Source organism: Anastrepha ludens, chromosome 4 (genome assembly GCF_028408465.1).
Source record: "Anastrepha ludens isolate Willacy chromosome 4, idAnaLude1.1, whole genome shotgun sequence".
NCBI lineage: Eukaryota > Metazoa > Arthropoda > Insecta > Diptera > Tephritidae > Anastrepha > Anastrepha ludens.
This window is the reverse complement of record NC_071500.1, coordinates 117,172,067-117,193,945: the sequence shown is the minus strand read 5'-3', so window position 1 is coordinate 117,193,945 and position 21,879 is coordinate 117,172,067. Positions and strand designations below refer to the sequence as shown.

Sequence of the window (21,879 nt, the reverse complement as noted above, 5' to 3'; positions counted from 1 at the left end):
CCGCTTTACATGTTGTGGGTTGTAGAATATATTCGAACCAGAAGAGGCTAAAGTAGTAAACGTCAAAATGTTGCCGAAAACAATTTTGCCCGTGTGGCCGCGAATGAGACATGAAAAGAGAATTTCCAGTGTATCCCTTCCAGATGTCTCCGTGTGTAAATCCGGTGAATCACCTCTCAATCTCTCTGCCCCTGCAGGACTATTGCAATGAACTATCACTTAGGCGTCAGTCGTATTTTCATTTAAACGAAATCTTTGTAGTGGCACATTATAAAATCGAAAAAGATATTTAAAAAGTAAGTGATTCTTCTATTTGCATTAGCCTGTTTAACATTTTTAATTTGAATTGTTCCACATGCCTTGAAGTGAACAGTTCGCATATGATAACGAAAGAAAAAAGGTAATTTTTGAGCGTGTTCTCCGCGATAAAGAAAACAGAGTTAGAAACACCAACCATTTTGATTATCAGATACGTGATTTTTAAAATATCTACAAAACTCTTGCATTTTAAGAAATATAAGTATTGAACAACTTTTTTCCTGGTTAGATTGAATCTTGTTGCGATAATTGTCAGTGAAAAATAGTTGGGTCATAATCAAAATTAAGGACAATTAAAAGTATTGTTACGAAATTTTTTACGATAAAATTCAAGTAAATCTCTTACAATAACTCTCTAAGATCGATCACATGTTGAATATATATATATATGTATATATATATACAATTGGCGCGTTTTGGGTGTTTGGCCGAGCTCCTCCTCCTATTTGTGGTGTGCGTCTTGATGTGGTTTCACGAATGGAAGGACCTACCGCCAGATATTTTTATGAGGAGCTTTTTCCTGGTAGAAGCACACTCGGAGGTTTGCCATTGCCTGCCGAGAGGCGACCGCTATTAGAAAAATGTTTTTCTTAATTTTGGTGTTTCACCGAGATTCGAACCTCCGATCTCTCTGTGAATTCCGAATGGTAATCACGCACCAACCCATTCGGCTACGGCGGCCGCCCAACACATGTTGAAATTAATGGCAACACACTTTACTTTATTTCCAACACTTTACTTCTAAATGTACACGTTCACCTTCAGACTGAATCACTCTACTACTTTTCGTTTACTCGCTCACAAGTTTAATTTCTAACTGAAACCCTCACCTGTCGTCTTTTGACTTTTCCCTGTCCAGTTTTGCATTGCTGTATATACACACCATTCAATCTTTGAATCACCTTGTATGAACCTTCTCAGGACGCATGCAGTTTTGTAGATATTCCCTTCTTTCTTTGCGGATTTTAAAGAAGTACCAAACTACCTTCGCTGAGTCCTTCGGAGTTCATAGAACAGTCAAATTTGATCTTCATCTTGTTACTCATTAACTGGGTATGCAGCCTCACATGATGGTGTAATTTATCCATTTCATCCTGCAGTGTTTCCCAGTGACTATCTTCGTCCATTGTATGACCAGCAACTCTTCCCAATGCTAAATCATTCGGAAGCCTAAAATTGTCGCCAAAGATGGTTATTTCAGGCCAACCCACGTTGTATTGTTGGAATCTTCCACAACTTCTATCCATTGGATTTCTCGCTGCCCTACACCGCACGCAATTTTGAATGAGTGGAGACCCAAATATTAAAGCTTTAGTAATAAAATATTGTGTGTAGCCGTTACAAATTCTTTAGAGAAATCGGTGTAATAGTATCCTCCTGAGGTGCAGTTTTCGAAGTACAGTAAGCACGAATAATTGCATTTGCAGGAAAGACAAAAATTAAAACCCGTCAGAGCCACTTTTAAGTGATGACCAATGTCACTGTCATCACCTCGAAGTCTATAGACTGTGGTACGGAAGCAAAAAATGACATATCAAAGCTTACAGAATCAGTAATGAAGTTGGAGTTAAAATAATCCGCAAAAAGATTTACTTGGTCTGCCATAGAAAAAGTGCTGTTATACAAAAATTTATTAAGTTCATTAAACTCATTCCACAACTTGAGTTTGTAGGACTTCGAAGGCTGAAGTTTCTTGGATTCGCTCTGGATGTTTTCCAAAGACTTTTATCTTACAGGACGATTCCTTCGGCGGCGAAGAAAGAAGAGGATGAGGAATGTGTTTTTCGTCACTTTTCTTACTTTGTGCTGGTCGTTCGTGACGAGAACTTTTTTGGTCCGCTATAGGTAGGCCCTTTCATCAGGTGTAAAATCATCTTCCAAGAACGCGCTTAGCCTCTCCTTTTTCTTTTGAATAGCGCAGCGTTCCCGCTATGCTTTTGGGAACAACAGGTATAGTTGGAACAGTGTGGCTTACCAACTTCAAGAAACAAAGCAGAATCGCAAGCACGGCTACGCAAGGCTACACTGGCATCGTAGCCAATTATGTGTTGCAGGAATCATGGAAGCCGAGGAATCATCGACTTAAGTAGAAGAGCCTTCAGAACAATCACCAGGAGCAGACATGAATGATAATGGCTGAAATATAATATCATAAATGTCGTCGAAAATATCATAGCAGTCGTAGCAAATATCGTCACAAATATCCTCGGAAATATCATCACAGATGTCACAAATGGTAGCGGAGTGTTCGTAGAGATAAATGTACCATTCTCAACCTCTAAGCCCTAGTTTGAAACAACAGCAACAACAAATCTCTGGAGTACTGTAGATAAAGTCGCAGCACTGATTGTTTTGCTTAAGTGTTCCGCCGTTGAAGTACTGCAAGCAGTTCTAAAAGCCGATCGGTATAACTATCACACTCCTAGAGAGATGTTACGGGAGTGACCGCAGGCAATAAATATTCCACATGGAACTATGGAATCGCAGACTGAGGGCAAATGAGGCTTTGCAGGCGTATGCAAAGGAAGCTGCAGGCTTTGAAAAGATGAAGTGCCAGGTATATATAATAATTCGGACACGAGACGAGCAGCATACTCAACTTCGAAAACACGTTTACTCGGACAATGACACAAATGTTGCGCGCGAATACAAATAAATCGGCATCAAAAATTTTTTCTTTGCCGAACATCAGAAAAGTATCAGTTGAGCTATTAATTGAATGGATTCCCTTTAGTGGCATCTGAACAGAAACTATCTGGAAAAAATTCATGGTATTTTACTGGGAGAATATTAACCTCATAGATGTGTAGCTTACATCAGATCAACCGAGAACTTTATATATAGCGGGAAGAGTCTTTTAGTCCTTTTCCCAAGAAGTTTCGGTGAGCGATTTGAGAATATTAATCCTTTTTTTATTTTGGCGTATATTATCTATCACTTTAACGTGATTAGAAGGAAAGGCTTTTGAACGTGGCGCATAGAATCTCTGGGCAGTTTACGGAACGGATACTTGTTTCGAAGGCCCCCCGCCCCCCTTCAAATCGAGTCTTATTTCTTTCTTCCAGGTAGTGAATAATGTGACTTGGAGGGGGGTTGACGTTGTGAGAATTGGTTTTGAAAGAATCGAAACCGAAGTAGCTGTTAAGTACTATGTTGTTAGTCCTGGCTCTTTTGGAGATTTCCTTTTTGTCATTAGCCCATTGAAACTCCTTAGGGGCTGGACCGAGTTTTTAAAGGTGCTTATACACATATGTTGAAAATGGGGTTGATAAGTTTGCTTTGCACTATCTACGTGATCGACTTCAGTTTGAGCGACTTTCCTCTCAATTCGGCCAAAGTAAAGGATATCCATCGAACCGATAAGTGGTGATCCACCATTTCCTGGTGGCAGGCAAAGATTACAAAGTGATATCCTAAATTAATGCGACGATTTGACAGTTTCCAGTACTTCAAAAGATTGATAACGCCTAAGATCTGATCGATAGTGAGACTAGAGGAGCCCGTCAGTAGAATCTTCGAACTCGGCGTTCTTCCAAGGTTATTGAACCGGGATAGCTTTCACCTATTTTCATAAGCCTCGAATGGTGCGCATGTTTCGTCGGTTATGCTTGACTGCGAATTCTGGGGCCTCAACTGAGAATCAAGGTCGAGTTTCTGGAATTCAACCAAGCGGTAACAAGCGAATGGCTGCTTTGTTGGTTTGTGTATGGCCTCACAGAAGATACGTTTCTTTTAAAGGGAGGAGGGTACGTCTAGCATATGAGGGAAGAATATAAAGTGTTTACAGTGAACTTGGTTTTACTTTTACGAATCTAAAATATTCACGAGGGGATAAAGTCGTATAAGCACGTCATTCGAGAATAAGGAGGCTACCACATCGTATAGCTAATGAGGTTTGTACTCCTCATAGATATTTCTGGTGTACTGTTGTTCCTTTCTCCTTCGATGCAGTTGGACATGCATATGCGAACATATAATATCTTGAGAACATCGTGGTAAGTTCTTGATGGATAGGAGCATATGATACTATAATACCCAGACCGCAATTGTGGCAATGTAACATACGGGTATCACGAGGTGGCTGAAGTCCTTCGTTTAAGATAGGCTAGTTGTAAAGGTGGTGATAGATTCTCGGTGGATGCCATTCAAGTTGTGTCTTTATTCCGGCGAGTCAGCGACTGATGATTTCTGACTTGCCTGATATATGGTTTCGTTTCCAGCAGGGAGCCGCTGTTGTGGTTTCTGCGGTAGCATCTTAGCAAAAACTACTTTCTGAGATCAAAGATCAAAGATCAAAAGACATCTCGTGTAGTCTTGACGGATCTGCAGTTTCATCCACTACATTACGCAGGTGAGCGTGATATCGTCTATCGCTGATTAAAAAAAAAAGTATAGCTACGTTCAGCCTCCTAGTTATACGGTGTTTGGCTTTACCTGTCGAAGGATTTACATAGAATAAGCTGCAAACTAAAATAGCTCCCGCATCTCTTTGTGTCCATATGTTATTAGCCCTTTTTTTATACTCACCGGGGTAGTATCTTATGATTGACCAGAGCTTACTCACACCAATTCATCCACTTACGCAAATCAAACAGTTGTCGAATTTCCAAATTGAGATCCTGTCCATGAGTATCCACGGGATCGGCCTGGCGTAGTTAGATCACGTTCGTTTGCCAAAACAGCTCCTTACGGTGGGAAATTAGGGGATATTTCTGCCCAACCACTTTGCGAAAGTTAAACCAATTATATTAGCATTGTCGAAGTTATTATAATCACGATGATTCACGGAAACAAAGCCAACTTTTAAATCTAGATGCTACTTACTGGGTATAGTGTCAAAATAAAAATAAAAAAGTGTGTTTTGGTAAGTATCCAGAAATGGCCCCCAGCAATATCTACTAAAACAAACTGATAAGGTGAAAATATGTATTTAGCATATAAATATGTATTTATTTTCATTTAGGGAAGCATTGGAAATTTCGAAGTCGTTTTTCTCACCTTTTGATTTTTTGGATTATAAGATTTGCAGAAAATGAGCGATAGTTAAGTCTTGAATGCCAAAGACCGTGGTCGTATTACTGCCGCATAGTAATACTAGTTTGTGGTGAAAAAATCCATTATTTTTGCGTTAATTTTTTTCTGTTTTTTGGCCGATATTTATCTCTGGGCGGTTCTACGACTACTAACATGCCGGTCAATTTCGGTTATTTCTGTGATTTTATCGACATTACCGACATTTTCTTTCACATCAAAAATGCCTGAACGGAATAGTCGAAACCAAAATTGCTCGTAACTAGATGTTACAGTATGTTACAGTATCAGCACCATTCACAATTTCAGCGTTCTGGCTTGCATTTTCGCCTTTATCAAAGAAAAACTCTAAAATGTACCGAATTTTGTGTTTGTTGACTTCCATTGTTAACATCCTGAAACTCACAACTGAATGAAACAAATCAAAAACAGCACCTTGACAACGAGCACAAATTTGAAATTGTATGATCGATACTTTACGAGATATCGATCACTATATCCATATACTGAGCAAATAACAGATTCAACATCCTGAAGTCCTCAAAATGCATATTGTAAGCAACTGAGTTACTCGATATCGTAACAATATCCTCATCGCACGCTTCCTACTTGCCGCTTACGTTATTGGGGTGGTCTGATATGTTGATATGACGATTCTCGGCGGGGCTTTTATACGCCAAGCTGATAAGGTATATAAACTCTTTAAAACGTTTCGTTTAGTTTCATTTATTTATTTATTAAATTGACTTTATTTTTGAATATACTTTGGTCTGATCAGCAATATTTATGACCACAAATGACATACAAAAAAAATATTTCATTGATAATATCCGAAGGTATGCGAAGTGCTAATTATCATTATCATCAGTACTAAATTAGTACTACTAATTAACATCTAAGTATCTAAAATACCACTTTATTTCACTACAATATTACTATTACAAAGCCGGTTTATGATTTGTATGACATTTTTTCGATATGTTCGAAAGCAACATTAATGTGTGAACAGTCTAGTTAAGTTGAGTTAATTTTATTTTTCGAATCACGTTTTGTTTCAAAATGGTGTCAACAGGTGAAATTTCCTACACACATTAATGAATGAAAGGTGTTGAATACGCACAACTAAATCGTCAGGTCCCTGTTGCTAAGCGATACTGGTAATGAAAAAATCATCTACAATGGTTAAACACTAGAGACCAAAGCAGTCAAATAACCGCCAATAAATTTTTGATAGAACATATTCAAAAGTCAACCATGTTCTTAAAATAGTGCTTTTCAAGACTTAACTATTGTGTTAACTGAATAACAAGTTCTTTCATTACCCTTGTATGCTAATTTAATTGAATTAGGAATTAGACACAAATTATAATCACAACGAATAAATAAAATATTGGCCTTCCTAGGTACATAACTGAAAATTTCGGTCATCCTAGTGTCAATTTTCTTTTTTCAATTTAATATACGGACATGTTTAAAAGAAAAAGTATACCGAAAAACAGGAAATCACCATGTGTTTGCATATACAATCACATATAGTATAATACATACAGTTATCGAAGAGTATTCATATACATATATATGCTTTAATTCGTTACTGATATATAGTATGTAATTTTCGTATCTCTTAGCAATAAAAATCTTACTTAATAAATTCTCAAATATGTCGAAAATGTGTAAATTAAAGATTGATGAATGTATGTAAAACTATAGGCAAGTATCGAAATATCTCAGTACATATACATAATATAGGTATATCAATATATTAGTTCATCTCTCGTCAAGGCAATCGCCAATCTATACGATACAAAATTAATTTTGATCGCATCGCTTAGATGTTAGGTTTGACGGCAGCTTAGTTAATGGAGGGTGTTTATGTGGAAAGAGGTTATTCCTTTGCTGTTGTGTGTTAAAATAATGATCCACTTCTGGATCGCTGAAAACTCCAGCTTCGATGTCTTCGCCAAAATCATCGCCCGCAATGTCCTCACATTTACCTTCAATCTGGTAAATAGTGTAAGTGGTATTTGTTGTTGTTTTTGGTGTTGCATTCCGTTCAAAAGGTAGTTGATTAGACGCATATTCATCAATATAAAAGGCTATGAAAATAAGTAAATACACATACAAATAAGTATCTTATTCATTTGAAACAAATTAAAAAAATGTTGTATTTGACAACGGATTGTTTTTAGTAAGACGTGAAATGACAATGAAACAAACAAGTTTATGCAATACTACTACAAGCTCTACAAATCGAATCTATATGCTAAATACTCTACAGTGAAGGGGATTTTATTATGAGTGATCCATAATGTGTGCAAAATCGTACGGAAAGAAAGTGAAGAAGCAAAAGTTCGAATAAGACCGAACTTCTAATACCCAACGTCTATAGTTTAGTTTATCGGTTCAAAAACCAATAAATTCATTTTATGCAAACGTTACACCGTGTGTATGCCGATATGTGGGGATCGACGTGTTCTGAGACAATTTAACCGGATTTAAATATTTCCAAGAGCCTCTGAAAGGAATCGATTTTGGGTTTGATATCTACTTGAACTTGAATAGTGTTTTTTACAATCAAAAGCATAGCCAAAGGGAGAAATGCATTCATATAAGTCTCTCGGGCAGACTTTTACGGAAGGTAAATTCCTTTATAATTATAGTCAGTTTGTATTTTAAATACTTTAACAGGTTGGTTTGATGCTGTTATATGGCGTCTCTTACATTGTTTCTAACATTTGCCTCCCATTTAAATTATACTTAAAAATATAACTCTTGGAGTAAGTGTTAAGCATTTCACAATAGATCAGCTCTGGTCGCAGTGCGTAATGGCCTTCTAAGTGTTAAGCAGTCATTCTCATAATTGTTTATCATTACCCGTTGAAGCGAGGAGCTTAGCGGTAATACATTACTGTATGGAACCATCCATTATTGTTTAACAAACATGGCATAGACCGATTCCATCACCTCTTTTAGTTATCAAAACGTTGGGTATAAAATTAATAAAAAAAGATAAAGGATTTGTAACCCACGAATACTAATTTTCTTCCTTAAGCCTTTCACGTATTTTTGAAAATGCGAGCTGCTTTTTCTCGCATTGTTTTGAAGGGCTACAGGTCTGGCATTAGTATTCTGGGGCACAAAATTTCAAAATTAAATCATCAACATAACTAACATAAGCAACTACTAAAATAAAAAATACAAACATTACTTGTTATATAAACATATCTACAATACAAAGCAACTCAAAAGTTATAAAAAACAAACACTTCAGCTCTGGCCAAACAGTGCGCTTGGGCTGAATTTGTCATATGTGTGGCCAAATTACCTGTCCATCATGTAATGCCTAGACATTAAATAAATTTTTGTTCTAAAAATTTTTCGCGTGTGTTTAGCCAATTGAAAATTCTTAGCAATAGTTTTAAAAAATATCTTCCCGTTTTTCAGGCTCGCTGGGTATAACTAGTACTGTAAAAGAAAAAATGCAATAATAAAAAATACAGGAACTTGTGCGTAAACCAAAAGATCGTAATTTTTTATGGCAATGGTTTGAAAATTATGTAGTTTTAGATTAGTAAATTAATTTCAACGATTCTAAAGTTCCATAGGAAGAATTCCGGAGTTTGGGAGGATTAATATATTGTCTTAGGTATTAAAAACAAATGTATATTTTTATGTAAATTATGCAATATTCTAAGTTCAGGCGAAAATGAAGCTGTATACTCAGCTTACGTTTCAGGAATACCAGCTTCTTTAACTTTTCGTAATGTATTAGAGTTATTAATATTGGACGTGAAGGTATTTGCCGCCCTAATTCATTGACGTATAACAAGTGTTGAGATATACAAATATACCTACATTTGAACGCTGCAATTGCCATTATCTCAGATATCGTATATGCATACATACATACATATGCAATTGTATAGCATAAATTTTTCAAAGAGAAATAAGGAAAGCAAAAACGTCTTCATAAACAACTTTTTGTGGGGAGATCGAGACTACGATCGAGACATTTCGACTGAGGAAAATCCTAACCAAGTCTGCTCAACCCATAAGGTATCTTCAAAAGCAAGACTCCAGCTGGACAGAATCCAGCGAAGAATCATTAGACTTATTACTAAATACTCACTTCCCAGGTAATTCAGAGGAAGCGATAACCGCCAATATCCCAACTTCGGATGCGGTACTAGGTTCCGACATCCTCAACATTGTCACAGAAGCCAAAATAACTTGGGCTATAGAAAGCTTCAAACAATATAAAACACCGGGACCACTAGGCTGCGGTACTAGGTTCCGACATCCTCAACATTGTCACAGAAGCCAAAATAACTTGGGCTATAGAAAACTTCGAACCATATAAAACACCGGGACCAGATGGGATAATCCCTGCGCAACAACAACAAACATTGGTAGCATTATGAAATGGCTGGTAACTATATTCAGAGCAACATTACGACTAAATTACGTCCCCTAAGGTGGAGGGAAGTCAGGGTGGTTTTCATACCAAAGGCTGGTAGGAGCTCGCATACGAAACCTAAAGAGTTCAGACCTATTAGCCTTTCCTCATTTCTATTAAAGACGTTAGAGCGATTAATAGACGCATTTATAACAGAAAACTTGACACCGTCGCTAGTCGCGAATTCACAACATGCATACTCTAAAGGTAGATCCACAAAGACAGCATTAAATTCACTAGTAGAAATCAATAGAGAATAAAGAGTATTCTCTGGTAGCCTTCCTAGACATAAAGGACGCTTTCAACAACATCCTACCGGAGGCCATAACAAGCGCAATGACTGATTTGGGTGTCGTCGAGGGCCTTGTGAAATTTACAGAACAGTTACTACTAGGCAGGTTCGTAATTTCGACGTTGACCCGATACGCAGATCCGTCAAGAGGGGCACCCCTCAAGGCGGTGTACTTTCTCCTCTGGATTCTAGCAATGAATCAATCTAGAGGGAAGGAGGATACTCGCAGAGGCCTACGCAGACGATGTTGCTATATGCAGATACCCTCTGTAACATAATGCGAAATGCTTTGAACGATGTAAGCCGGTGGACTGCATCGAATGGTCTTGGCATAAATCCCAACAAAACAGAACTAATCATTTTCACCAGAAAATACAGGATACCTACTCTAAACCCCTGCCATTGAGGGAATCACACTGTCAATTAGAGAAGAGGCAAGCTACCTAGGACTAGTATTAGATAGGAAGCTCTCGTGGAAACATACGATTAATGATAGAGTAAAAAAAGCAGCCACAGCACTCTCTACATGCAAAAGAGTTGTGGGGACAAAATGGGGCCTAACCCCAAAAATAGTTCACTGGCTATATAAAACAGCGGTAAGGCCTATCATGACATACGGTGTCTTAGTCTGGTGGCCAACATTCGAGAAAAGAACAACAATATCTCTGCATAAGCGGGGCACTTAAGACTACGCCCACGGCGGCGATGAATGTCATGCTGCACCTATTACCGATTGAGGCCTACAGCAAACAGCTGGCGGCGAAATCGGCACTTAGGTTAAGAGAACCTTCCAACTTAGCCACTAACAGAAGAGGTCACGCAAGAATACTAGACGAATACCCCTTCCTACATCCAACGACAGATTTTTGTAGCTCATTGGAGTTGCATTTAAACACATCCTTCACCACAACTCTCCCAACGAGAGAAGATTGGGACAATGGGGTAATAGACAATAAAAGCAGAATCAGCATCTATACTGATGATTCCCAGCTAAATGATGAAGTAGGCGGACGCCTTCATTCTGAAGGAATGAATGTAAACATATAATTTCGGTTACCGGATCACTGCAGCGTATTTTAAGCTGAAATATTGGCTATCAGAGAATGCCTGCTAGCCCTAAACAAAGTGTCCTCACAACAAGACATATAAACATATATTCAGATAGTCAATCGGCCCTGAATGCTTTAAAATCGGCTAATATTAACTCGGCAGGCAATGGCAAACCTCCGAGTGTATTTCTGCCATAAAAGAGGTCCTCATAAAAATATCTGCCGTTCGGAGTCGGCTTGAAACTGTAGGTCCCTCCATTTGTGGAACAATATCAAGACGCACGCCTCAAATAGGAGGAGGAGCTCCATCAAACACATTTGGTGGTGTACGCGCCAATTATATACATATACATTAACTCGAAGACAGTAAAAGAATGTATCGACGTTTTAACAGAACTATCACAGTACTTTGTAATAAACCTGCTCTGGGTGCCGGGTCATAGAGACATAGAAGGCAACTGCAAAGCAGATGAACTGGCGAGATTGGGTACCACATTACCGATCCAACCAGACAAAGCGAACATACCTATACCTTTAGCAACTTGCAAGATGCGTATAGATAAACACACTATTAGTGCTGCCAACAGGCTATGGTCTCAGTCCCTGACCTGTGCAACTAGTAGAATGACGTGGCCGGAATGGAACATGGGCCGCACAAACCGACTGTTGAAACTAAACAGGAAAAATATGCGAAATCTTCTCGGGGTCCTAACAGGGCATTGTCTGATTGGCAGGTATGCCAGTAGACTGGGAGCGAACCATAACGACTATTGCAGAAGCTGTAACGACATTGAAGAAGAAGAGACTATAGAACACTTTCTATGCGGGTGTATGGCTCTGGATAGAAGAATAACAAGTCTTGTTCGATATATCAAAGCCACAGGTTGGTTCAATGAGGGCAATGTAGAGTGAGGAGAGGGGACAGCCCCGGTGGTATCACAACGGGTCTACAGCAGGCCTAGGTGTGTCAAACGACAACCACTATACCTACCTACCTACCTAACCTATACAAAAAACCATTTTTTTTTTAGTTTTATCAAGGTGAACATAACACCCGTTAAATGCAATACTTCTTTTCTCATAAACTTCGGATAGGGGTCATGCTTCTTTGCTGAACTTACCAGATTCCACACCATTCCATTCACTAACAACATTATGGTGATGTTGATGGGGATTTGGATGGTCTTCAACAATGCCTTCGTATAATTTCGGATCAGTTGCGAGTTTCTCATCACCGTCGACTTCAAATATTTGCGTAACTTTGACCTGGAGGTACATAATTTATTTTTAAAAGTTATATAATTTTTGTGTCAATAAACTTACCTTGTTCGTTAAATCGTCTGTGTAATAGTAAGCGTAGAGCGCATCATTGTGGGTGGTCACTTTAAGGACATGCTCATAGTTGTCTACGTCCCCTTCTATTGAAGGAGCTCCGCTGAAGAGAAACATTTAATATATCATTTGTGAAAAAATGGAGGGAATTGCGAATTTAACTTTCCGTGCGTTGTAGCGTTTATTTCGCAGTGTGTCCTCCCTCCGCTGGCTAACGACTGATTTCTGAAATCGAACCAGTCATTAACGCAGCGGCAAATTCGGCGAAGGACACATACAAATTAGCGCTAATTCTATATATGCGCGTTTGTACATATGTACGCGAACAAGAAACAACGAAATAGGAACTCTGCATTGACCGTTACCTATTGTGCGGACATACTAGTTGTGTACAAACACGCATACACAGAATTAGCGGGAATCAAATACATAAAGTATATAGTACACCAAATATTTTTACAACTAATCAAGGGTTCCCAACGTTTTACAAGTAATCAGGGGTTCCCAATATTTTTACAACTAATCAGGGGTTCACAACATTCCCGCCTCCGTGAATCAACCCGATTCACCATCATCAACGTCCAGAACTGCCAATCGAAGACTTCACTGAAGCACTTTGCTTCCATGTCAGCACCGACGAAGTTCTTCCCATTATCGGACCTCACACGTACGGGAACGCCGCGACGATTTATAAAGTTGCGCAATACGATTATACATGAGTCAGTGCTGAGGTCATGAGCCAACTCCAGATGCACAGCCCTGACTGTCAGGCACGTAAATAACGCCACCCATCTTTTTTCGTTGGCGCGGCGAACAGTTACTGTTATCGGTCCAAAGTAATCAAGGCCCGTATAGCTGAATGGCCTGACATAAGGAGTGAGTCTATCAATCGGAAGAGGGCCCATCAATGGCGATACGGCATGGATTTTTCTTAAGCGACAAATGGCGCAATTGGCGACTATACTGCGCAGCAAACTCCTGAGGCGTGGTACCCAATAAAGGCGACGTATCTCACAAATAGTGGCTTCTAGATTTTGATGATGCATTTTGACGTGGTAGTGCATGGCGACCAGATTTGAGAAACAATGCTTTGGCGGTAGTATGATAGGGCGTCTCGCGCTTATTGGGAGCCAGCTGGCAGCTTCTATGCGTCCTCGTACACGAAGAACACCATCTTCGTCTATATACGGCGAAAGTTGAATGAGCGAACTGGTGCGTGGCAGGTTGCGACCGCTTTCGATGTGCTGAAACTCTTCGGCGTATTCACCGCGTTGAACGAGGCGGTACAAACAAAGCTTAGCAGTCTCAACTTCTTTGGCAGTCAACCCATAGCCTCGGTCTGGCGGTTTACGGCGGCGGCAAACGTCAATGAATCGCAGGACCCATGCTGTCGTTCTCACCAGTTTACTGAATGTAGAGAATCGGTTATAGTCTAGAAACGTACAGCTTACGATTGCAAGGGCGAATTTAGGACGTAGTTCCTTGTCAGCTTCCTCATGATGATTGCATGTAGAGCTCTCTGTCGGCCAATACTGCTCTTCTCGTAACAAAAATGGTGGGCCGCAGGACCAACGGGCGGACGAGCTGAAGTCGACAAAGTTATTAGCTCGAGTAGCCTCATCAGCGACATTGTGCTCGGTAGGTAGCCATCTCCAGTTTGCAGTAGTAGTTGTGGCTAATATCTCGGCGATCCGATGCTGCACAAATGGCTTATAGCGTCGATGTTCACTTCGAAGCCACTGGATCACTGTTTTGGAGTCACTCCAAATGACGCAGTCATCGATGTGCAAGGAGTGCTCCTCTCGTAGGCAATTCAGCAAACGCGTACCCAATACAGCTGTCTGAAGCTCCAATCGAGGGACCGTCAATGACTTCATCGGCGCGCATTTAGTTTTTGCAGATATAAATGCGACTTCAACCTCACCGGCGGCATTAGTTGACCTCCAGTAGGCTACCGCGGCAAAGGCATCCTCGCTGGCGTCGACGAAAACATGGAGCTGCAAAACTTCAGGTTTCCCATTTCGATAATAGTATCGAGGGACGGTATATTCGGCGACCATTGGCAGTTGTTTACGCCATCCTTCCCATGCGGTGTTTACGTTGTTTGGCAGTGGCTCGTCCCACCGGATGTCATTCTTCCACACTTCCCGCATGAGGATCTTGGCGCTCACTACAAAGTTGCTAAGAAAGCCCAGCGGGTCGAAGATCGACATGACCACACTGAGAAGTTCTCGCTTCGTCGGACGGCGCCCTCCGTCCAAAACGTTGGAATCTACGTTGTTGAATCTCAGTTTAAACCCAAAAGTGTCGGTTGATGCCTGCCAAAACAAACCGAGGACTCTGTCCACCAGTACTCCTTCTTTATTTGCTATTTGACGGATATTCCCGTCACCACTAAGTGCTTCTGTCACTCTTAATGAGTTTGACGCGAAATTACAAAGATCGAAACCGGCCATCTTATGTATTGCGCGAACTTGTTTCGTTATGTCAGCTGCTTCTTCCTCTGTGTCAAAGCTATCGACATAGTCATCGACATAATGGTAGTCCAGTATCGATTTCACGGCTCGGGTAGCACCCTTGACTTTGTTGCCATACTCCAACGCATTGATCGTCTTCACATAATTGGCGGCGCAAGGCGAACATGCTGCTCCAAAGGTCATTACGCGCATCTCATATACCTCGGGCTGTCTGGTAGTATCACCTTGGCGCCAAAGAAATCGTTGCGCACATCTGTCGTCACGTTGAACCAGCACCTGGTGAAACATCTCTTTGATGTCCCCACACACGCCCGTTGCTCCTTCCCGAAAGTGGAATAGTATAGCAGGCAAAGACCGATACTCTTGCGGACCCTTCATAAGCTGTGAATTAAGGGACACACCGTCCACCTCAGCAGCTGCGTCGAACACCATGCGTAACTTGCCTGGCTTATTTGGATTCTTCACGGCAAAATGAGGCAGGTACCATGTTCTATTGCAAGTTAAAGCGGCTTCTTCTGGCGACAGCTTTCGTGCGTAGTCCTTCATGACGTAAGAACTTATGATGCGGTTATATTCAGCGGCAAAGTCTGTATCGCGCCTCATTTTTGCTTCAACACCCGCTAATCTTTTCAAAGCCATAGAATAGCTGGCAGGTAGCTGTATGTCGGAACGTTTCCAGAGCAGACCAGTCTGGTACCTTCCTTCAACACGGCATGTAGTAGACTTCAAGATTTCCCGAGCACGGACGTCAGCTTCACTCTCCATGATAGGTGCAGCTCGAACCCCAAAGCTTTCCGTCTCGAAGTATTCAGCAACCATATTATGTAGAGATTGATCAGTGTGGCAGTTAACGAATAAGCATGATGGCAATGATGGATCGGAGTTCATTGTTGGCCCAAATACAACCCATCCTAGCTCAGTATTCGCAGCGAATGGCCCACACTTGTTTAGCTGCATTGTAGTTGACGGCAAACCGAGGTGGCAGTGGTCGAGTCCGATTAGCAGCTTTGGCTTGACTTGTGCGTATGGTTCAACTGCCAGCTTATTCAATTGGCTTTCATGGCAACGCAAATCGGATTTATTCAGACTCTGAGAAGGCAGCTGCAAGTTTGAAACACCATAAACCCTTCGTAACTTATGTCTCTTTTGCATACCGGCACCACTCACGAGTAGATCTACCACCATGGCCGACTCCTGAGCGGCACGTCCTCCGAACCACTGTAGGTTCAAGCGTTCAGTCCGGCCACGTAAGCCGAGCTCTTCAATTAGTGTGCTATCAATCATTGTTATTGACGAACCTTCATCTAAAAGTGCGTACGTCTCAACGCGCTTTTGGTTCCCATACAGCACGACCGGCAGAATCCGAAATAATAACTTACTATTGTTATCTGTACTGCAACTAAGGACCGCTGCACCCGCATCACTTTGCTGTTCAATACGAGACGCTGGCTGCGTCCTCGTACTAATACCTGTATGTGTATCGGCAATGGAAGTACGTCGTTGGCGATCTCGAGGCCGCGGTGACTGGTTTGATGACCCATCGATTATTTTCCCAATATCGTGCAACAATTTATGATGCCACCGTTTGCACCCGTCAGTTGAACATAGTTTGCGCCGTTGGCAATTGCGCGACCCATGTCCAACGTTGAGACAAGAAAAACAAAGGTGACGTCGCTTCACTTCCTCCCACCTTTCCGGCACTGTAAGTTGACTAAACTGCGTACAATCGGCTGGCTTATGTTGGCCCTGGCAAATAGGGCAGGCTGAATGACGTTGAGATTCGGCAGCGTGCAACACAACCCGACGCTTCGAATCTTTCGCTGCTTCTCCATCGTAAACCGTGCAGATGACGTTGGCAAGTTGAGTGAGCCAATCGCTAAAATGCTGAACAGTTGCGTAAGGCTGTAAAGATGACGCAAAGACTGCCCATTCGATACGCTTGCTCATGGGTAACTTTCCGACGAGCTCATCGAGGAGTGTTGGATTCACTAAATACTGCTCTCCGCCACATGCAGAACGTAAAAATGCACAGACGTTGCTAATCTTCGTCGCAAATGGTATCAACTTTACCACTGAGCTTTCCGATATCGGGGCAATTTCTCGAACATGGGCTAGCTGGCTTCGAATTAATTGCTCTGGGCGACCGAATCGGAACTTAAGTTGCTCTATGATATTGGCCACGTTGTTTGGATGGATTAGTAGCGATTTAACAGCTTCTCGGGCTTCACCCTTTAAGCACTTCTGCAGGCGTAAGTTGTTCTCAAAGCGACTGTACCCATAGACAGTGGTTGACTCGGTGTAGGCAGTAAAAAATATCGGCCAGTCCTCTGGTTTCCCGCTAAACTCCGGCAAATCTTGCAATTTCCTTGGCTGGGTTGAAAACTGCAAGGGTAAGGAGCCCACATTAGCGGAAATTGGCACCGTTGACGGAAGACTGCTAACAAATGTGTCGCCCGGAGGCAAAGTCGAGCTGCTGTACGTCCCATTTGTTGAGGATGTGTAAATAAGCGGTGAGGAACGAGTAGCGGTGTACATCTGATAACGTGTAGCGTTCTGAGGCGGCGGCGGCTGCACCGTATGCACACAGGTAGCAGCACATGTTATTAACGGCGATTGCGGCTGAAGCAACTGGATCTGTGTCATCGGCAGGCTTGATGACGGCAAGGCAGATTCGTTGGCGGAACTGTCGCTGGGTGCACTGGCTATGCTTTGCGCATCAGCGCGCTGGGCTTCGTTGGTTAACTCGTGTTCCCTTATTTTGTCTTGGGCAACTTTCAGGCTACGTTCAAGCGCGGCGATGCGTTTTTGCATAGCCTGGAACATCACTTCTTGGCGGGCGGCAGATGAAGCACGAGTGGTGACTCCCTCGGCAACGGGAGCACTTGGCAAATCCACTACACCGACGGCAGTGCCAGTATCCGACACCCTTTGCTGGTCGGCTACTGATGCAGGTGTAGTGGCCTTTGAAACTGGTGTCGCCATGCTTACCTAGGTCCTGGCTGGAACAAGTGGCGAACAAATGACTTCGAACGGACGTGCGAAATAAAGTTTTTGTGAAAAAATGGAGGGAATTGCGAATTTAACTTTCCGTGCGTTGTAGCGTTTATTTCGCAGTGTGTCCTCCCTCCGCTGGCTAACGACTGATTTCTGAAATCGAACCAGTCATTAACGCAGCGGCAAATTCGGCGAAGGACACATACAAATTAGCGCTAATTCTATATATGCGCGTTTGTACATATGTACGCGAACAAGAAACAACGAAATAGGAACTCTGCATTGACCGTTACCTATTGTGCGGACATACTAGTTGTGTACAAACACGCATACACAGAATTAGCGGGAATCAAATACATAAAGTATATAGTACACCAAATATTTTTACAACTAATCAAGGGTTCCCAACGTTTTACAAGTAATCAGGGGTTCCCAATATTTTTACAACTAATCAGGGGTTCACAACATCATTAGTTAATAGTAAGAAAACCCTTAAACAGATGAAAAAAAATTCAACTTTCTGATAATTTACCAAAACGAACAAAGTATGAATGAAATCTCATTGCTTTTATCAGCTGAAAAGCAGTCGATTCTTTCATCATTTCAAAAAAACAAAAAAAAAAAAAAAACACAAACAAAAAGGAGTACATCTCATCTATAAACTGAGGTTTTGCATTCATCGTAAAATCTCCATAAACAACTCTTATTTTCGTATGTATCATTTGTGGGTTTTACATACCCTATGATCAAAAAGTACCGGGATTGTTTAATTTAAACGAACCGCGCACGTGGGAACCGGTCCATATTTTTTTCTTATGTTGGTAGGACTGTAAGACGACACACATCTGTCACTTTTTAGCGTCATCGGATCAATTGAAAGATGCTGTACGTCGCATACGGCTGGAAATTTTGGCAAACAATTCTTGGATTTTGCATGATGATAACGCGCCATCGCACCGAGTCTAAATTATGCTGGATTATTTGACCAGACACCAAATAAATACCATCGTGCAAGCATCGTATTCACCTGATATGGCCCCGTGCGACTTCTTTTTGTTTCTCAAGTTGAAGTTACCATTTCGTGGAAGGAGATTTCAGTCGATAGAGAAGACCAAAGAGAATGCGACGAAGGAGCTGAAGGTCATCCCTTCGTCGGCCTACCAAGGACAAAATTAGGTTAAACATTCTCACATGTGTGTTGCTTCAGACGGGTCATATTTTGAAGGAGATAAAATAAATTTGCCAGATATTTAACTCTGTTTTGTTTTATTTAAACATTCCTGGTACTTTTTGATCATAGGGTATGTACTTCAGGGGAATGAGTAAAACCAAAGCGGACCTGAGATCCAAAACTATAGCAATTTCAGGGAAATCTCAAACCACAAGCTATGGAGGTTGTTCAGTTTTCAAGCCAATGAAATAAGAGACAATACCAAGAAGGCGAACACCAGTTCCAGAAAACGTAAGACCAGTGATAACGCCCAGCGATGAGCACAATTTTGCATCAAAGTGCAAGTTCTAAAAAACATGCTTCCGAATCTTCTGTTGGTCAGATTGGGGATTTCCCGGAAACTATGCATACTATATCAGAAATATTTAAAAATTATTCAGGAGAAAATATTGCAAACTTTTAATAAAAATCGAAACTGGTTTTAAAGCTTGCTTTGCGCTATTTCCCACAATTAAATAGTTCAAGTTCAAGTTCAAGTCCAGGGGAGAGCCCGGTATGGAATATTCATTCTTATTCAAAAGAGAATAAGCCATATTGAATTAAAAATGCACAGGATTCTTCATCGAGAATATTAGAAAAGGATAAACAAGGAATTCACTCATATTGAGAAATATCGTGTCGCTACTAATAGATATTGTAATATATTTTCAAGACTACATTATTTTAATTTCATATGATAATAAAATTTATTCTTTATGATATCCTGGTTTTTAAGTACTCTTTAACTCTCATAAACCTTTTTGTTTTTAATCTACCAACATAATATTCCATGCACTGGCATGGAACGCAGTCGGTCATGAACTCAGGGCAATAAGTGCAGATTTACTAAAATATACGCCGATTGACTCAGGCGCCCTAAATATAATGATCTAGCATAAAGCAAACATGCTTGGGACTTTTTAGTGTGAAAATAATGAAATGCAAGAAAATAAATGCAGTCCAGACCAGAAGAATCAATCAGGACCATTTCTCGCTGCCGAACTATCTCAGAACTAAAATATTAAGCATAATTTCCAAAAGAATGATTCAAAAACAGTGGTATTGACATTGAACGGAGACATTTTAATAACAGCTTAAACGAGACACAATCGTGACATGGTAACAGTCGAAACACCGAACATGTGTGGTGATGAAAAGAAAATAATAAAACAAAATTAAAGCACATGCTTCCAAACATAGGCTCAGTTTTGGAGGTCCTTTCTATATACATATAGTTTATTTTGAGCTCCACAATATCAACGAAATCATCACCAGAGATCGCAATTCGTAAAAATTTAACTAAGCATGTTAACAACATGTACATATTACAAAACCGGTCAGGAATGGTAAAAACTTTCAAATTACTCGTTCTATAAATTTTTAATCAAGGTTGAAACACTGAACATCTTCAATGATTGATTTTAAAACTTACCATTCATCCACTAATATCGACACTCTTGGGCCATAAAGACGCTTGGAATGTAGTAAACCAGTCGTATCGAAGTGGGGTGTTTCACAAATCTGTATTTGAACAAAAATGAGATTTGTATTCTAAAAGCTGCAATATTTGATTATATATGTTAACTCACCGTTAATTTACTTAAAACGCGAGTGTGTATTGTGTTATTTAACAGCCTTAAAATATTTTCTACCCTCACGCGAATGTGTCTGGCTAGTACTGGTGTCACTTTTAAGATCCTAGGAAGTAAAACGAAATAGAGTGTGCAAAAATAGTGGAGCGGAAAATTAGTAAAAAGTGTAAATTTTGAATTTGACTTTTGTTAGTGTTTGTCTAATTCTTTCAGATGATAGTAATTCAACTAACATGAAAGAATCAATTAGGTCCTTGTGGAGTTTCCAAGCCAATTTGGTTAGCCAATGCGTTTTTATTTATGAGTACATAAATAATTAATTTTTTTCAACGAAATGTGTAGAAAGGAAATATAGCATGTACATATATCTTTATAATAAATAGGAGAAATGAAATTTTAAATATTGTGTGACAAAATGTAATCCAAAACTCCTCAATTTTTTTCCAAAGTTTTTATTATGTTTTTCATACTTCGGAATGTTGTCATTTATGATTGCATATAAATAGTAGATGGAAATATTAGCTACAGTTTTACAATTTCTAGTGTAATTTTTAGGTAATATTGCACAGCAATACAAGCAATTATTGCATAATTTAAGATAAATAATAAGACATTATCGTTTTTCGTACAAAACCAAAATTTATAATTTAACTTCCAATTAACTACGTCATGGAAAAATCCACATTTCTAACTACATGAAAACGTATACATACATACATACATACTTATGTACATAAATATTTATTACTTTCAAATTATCCTAATATTTACTAAAATGGTTATATTTTCGTTAGGCGCTCGCAAATGTCTTCCCAAATGGCTTTGGAAGCTGCTTGACTGTTCTAGAATTAAACAGCAAAATATAAAATAACCTTAATGCAAATAATATGGAATAAATTAAGTACATAAATGAAAAGTGGTTATATTTGGTTTGCTTCAAGCACAGTATTCCTTTTATTCTATACGCAGCTGCGAAAAAATCTTTTCTTAAAATGTGTTTGCCCTAGGAAGGAGTGGATGAAAAGAGAGTTGATACATGAAATGGGGTTTTTGTTTAGCATACTTGTGTTTCCATTGAGCCTGGAAGGTATTTATTTGGGCTTGAGTAGCTAGTTAAAGCTAGTAAAA

General features: G+C 40.1%; 1 protein-coding gene across 3 annotated transcripts in view; it reads right to left on the bottom strand.

The window, feature by feature from the left end:
* Nucleotides 1–6,058: 6,058 nt before the first annotated feature.
* The window catches only part of LOC128860806 (patatin-like phospholipase domain-containing protein 2), a 55,811-nt gene continuing 39,990 nt past the window's right edge, over nucleotides 6,059–21,879 (bottom strand). For 2 of the 3 annotated variants that reach the window (XM_054098558.1, XM_054098559.1), the window contains exons 4-8: nucleotides 20,749–20,857; nucleotides 20,592–20,680; nucleotides 12,470–12,581; nucleotides 12,268–12,412; nucleotides 6,059–7,445 (exon numbers count right to left, since the gene is read on the bottom strand). In XM_054098558.1, coding sequence (XP_053954533.1) covers nucleotides 7,159–7,445; nucleotides 12,268–12,412; nucleotides 12,470–12,581; nucleotides 20,592–20,680; nucleotides 20,749–20,857 — 742 coding nt within the window. In that variant the 3' untranslated portion in view covers nucleotides 6,059–7,158. Of the gene's footprint in view, nucleotides 7,446–8,674; nucleotides 8,815–12,267; nucleotides 12,413–12,469; nucleotides 12,582–20,591; nucleotides 20,681–20,748; nucleotides 20,858–21,879 lie in introns of all 3 variants that reach the window. The other variant, XR_008454299.1, reaches the window with a different exon arrangement.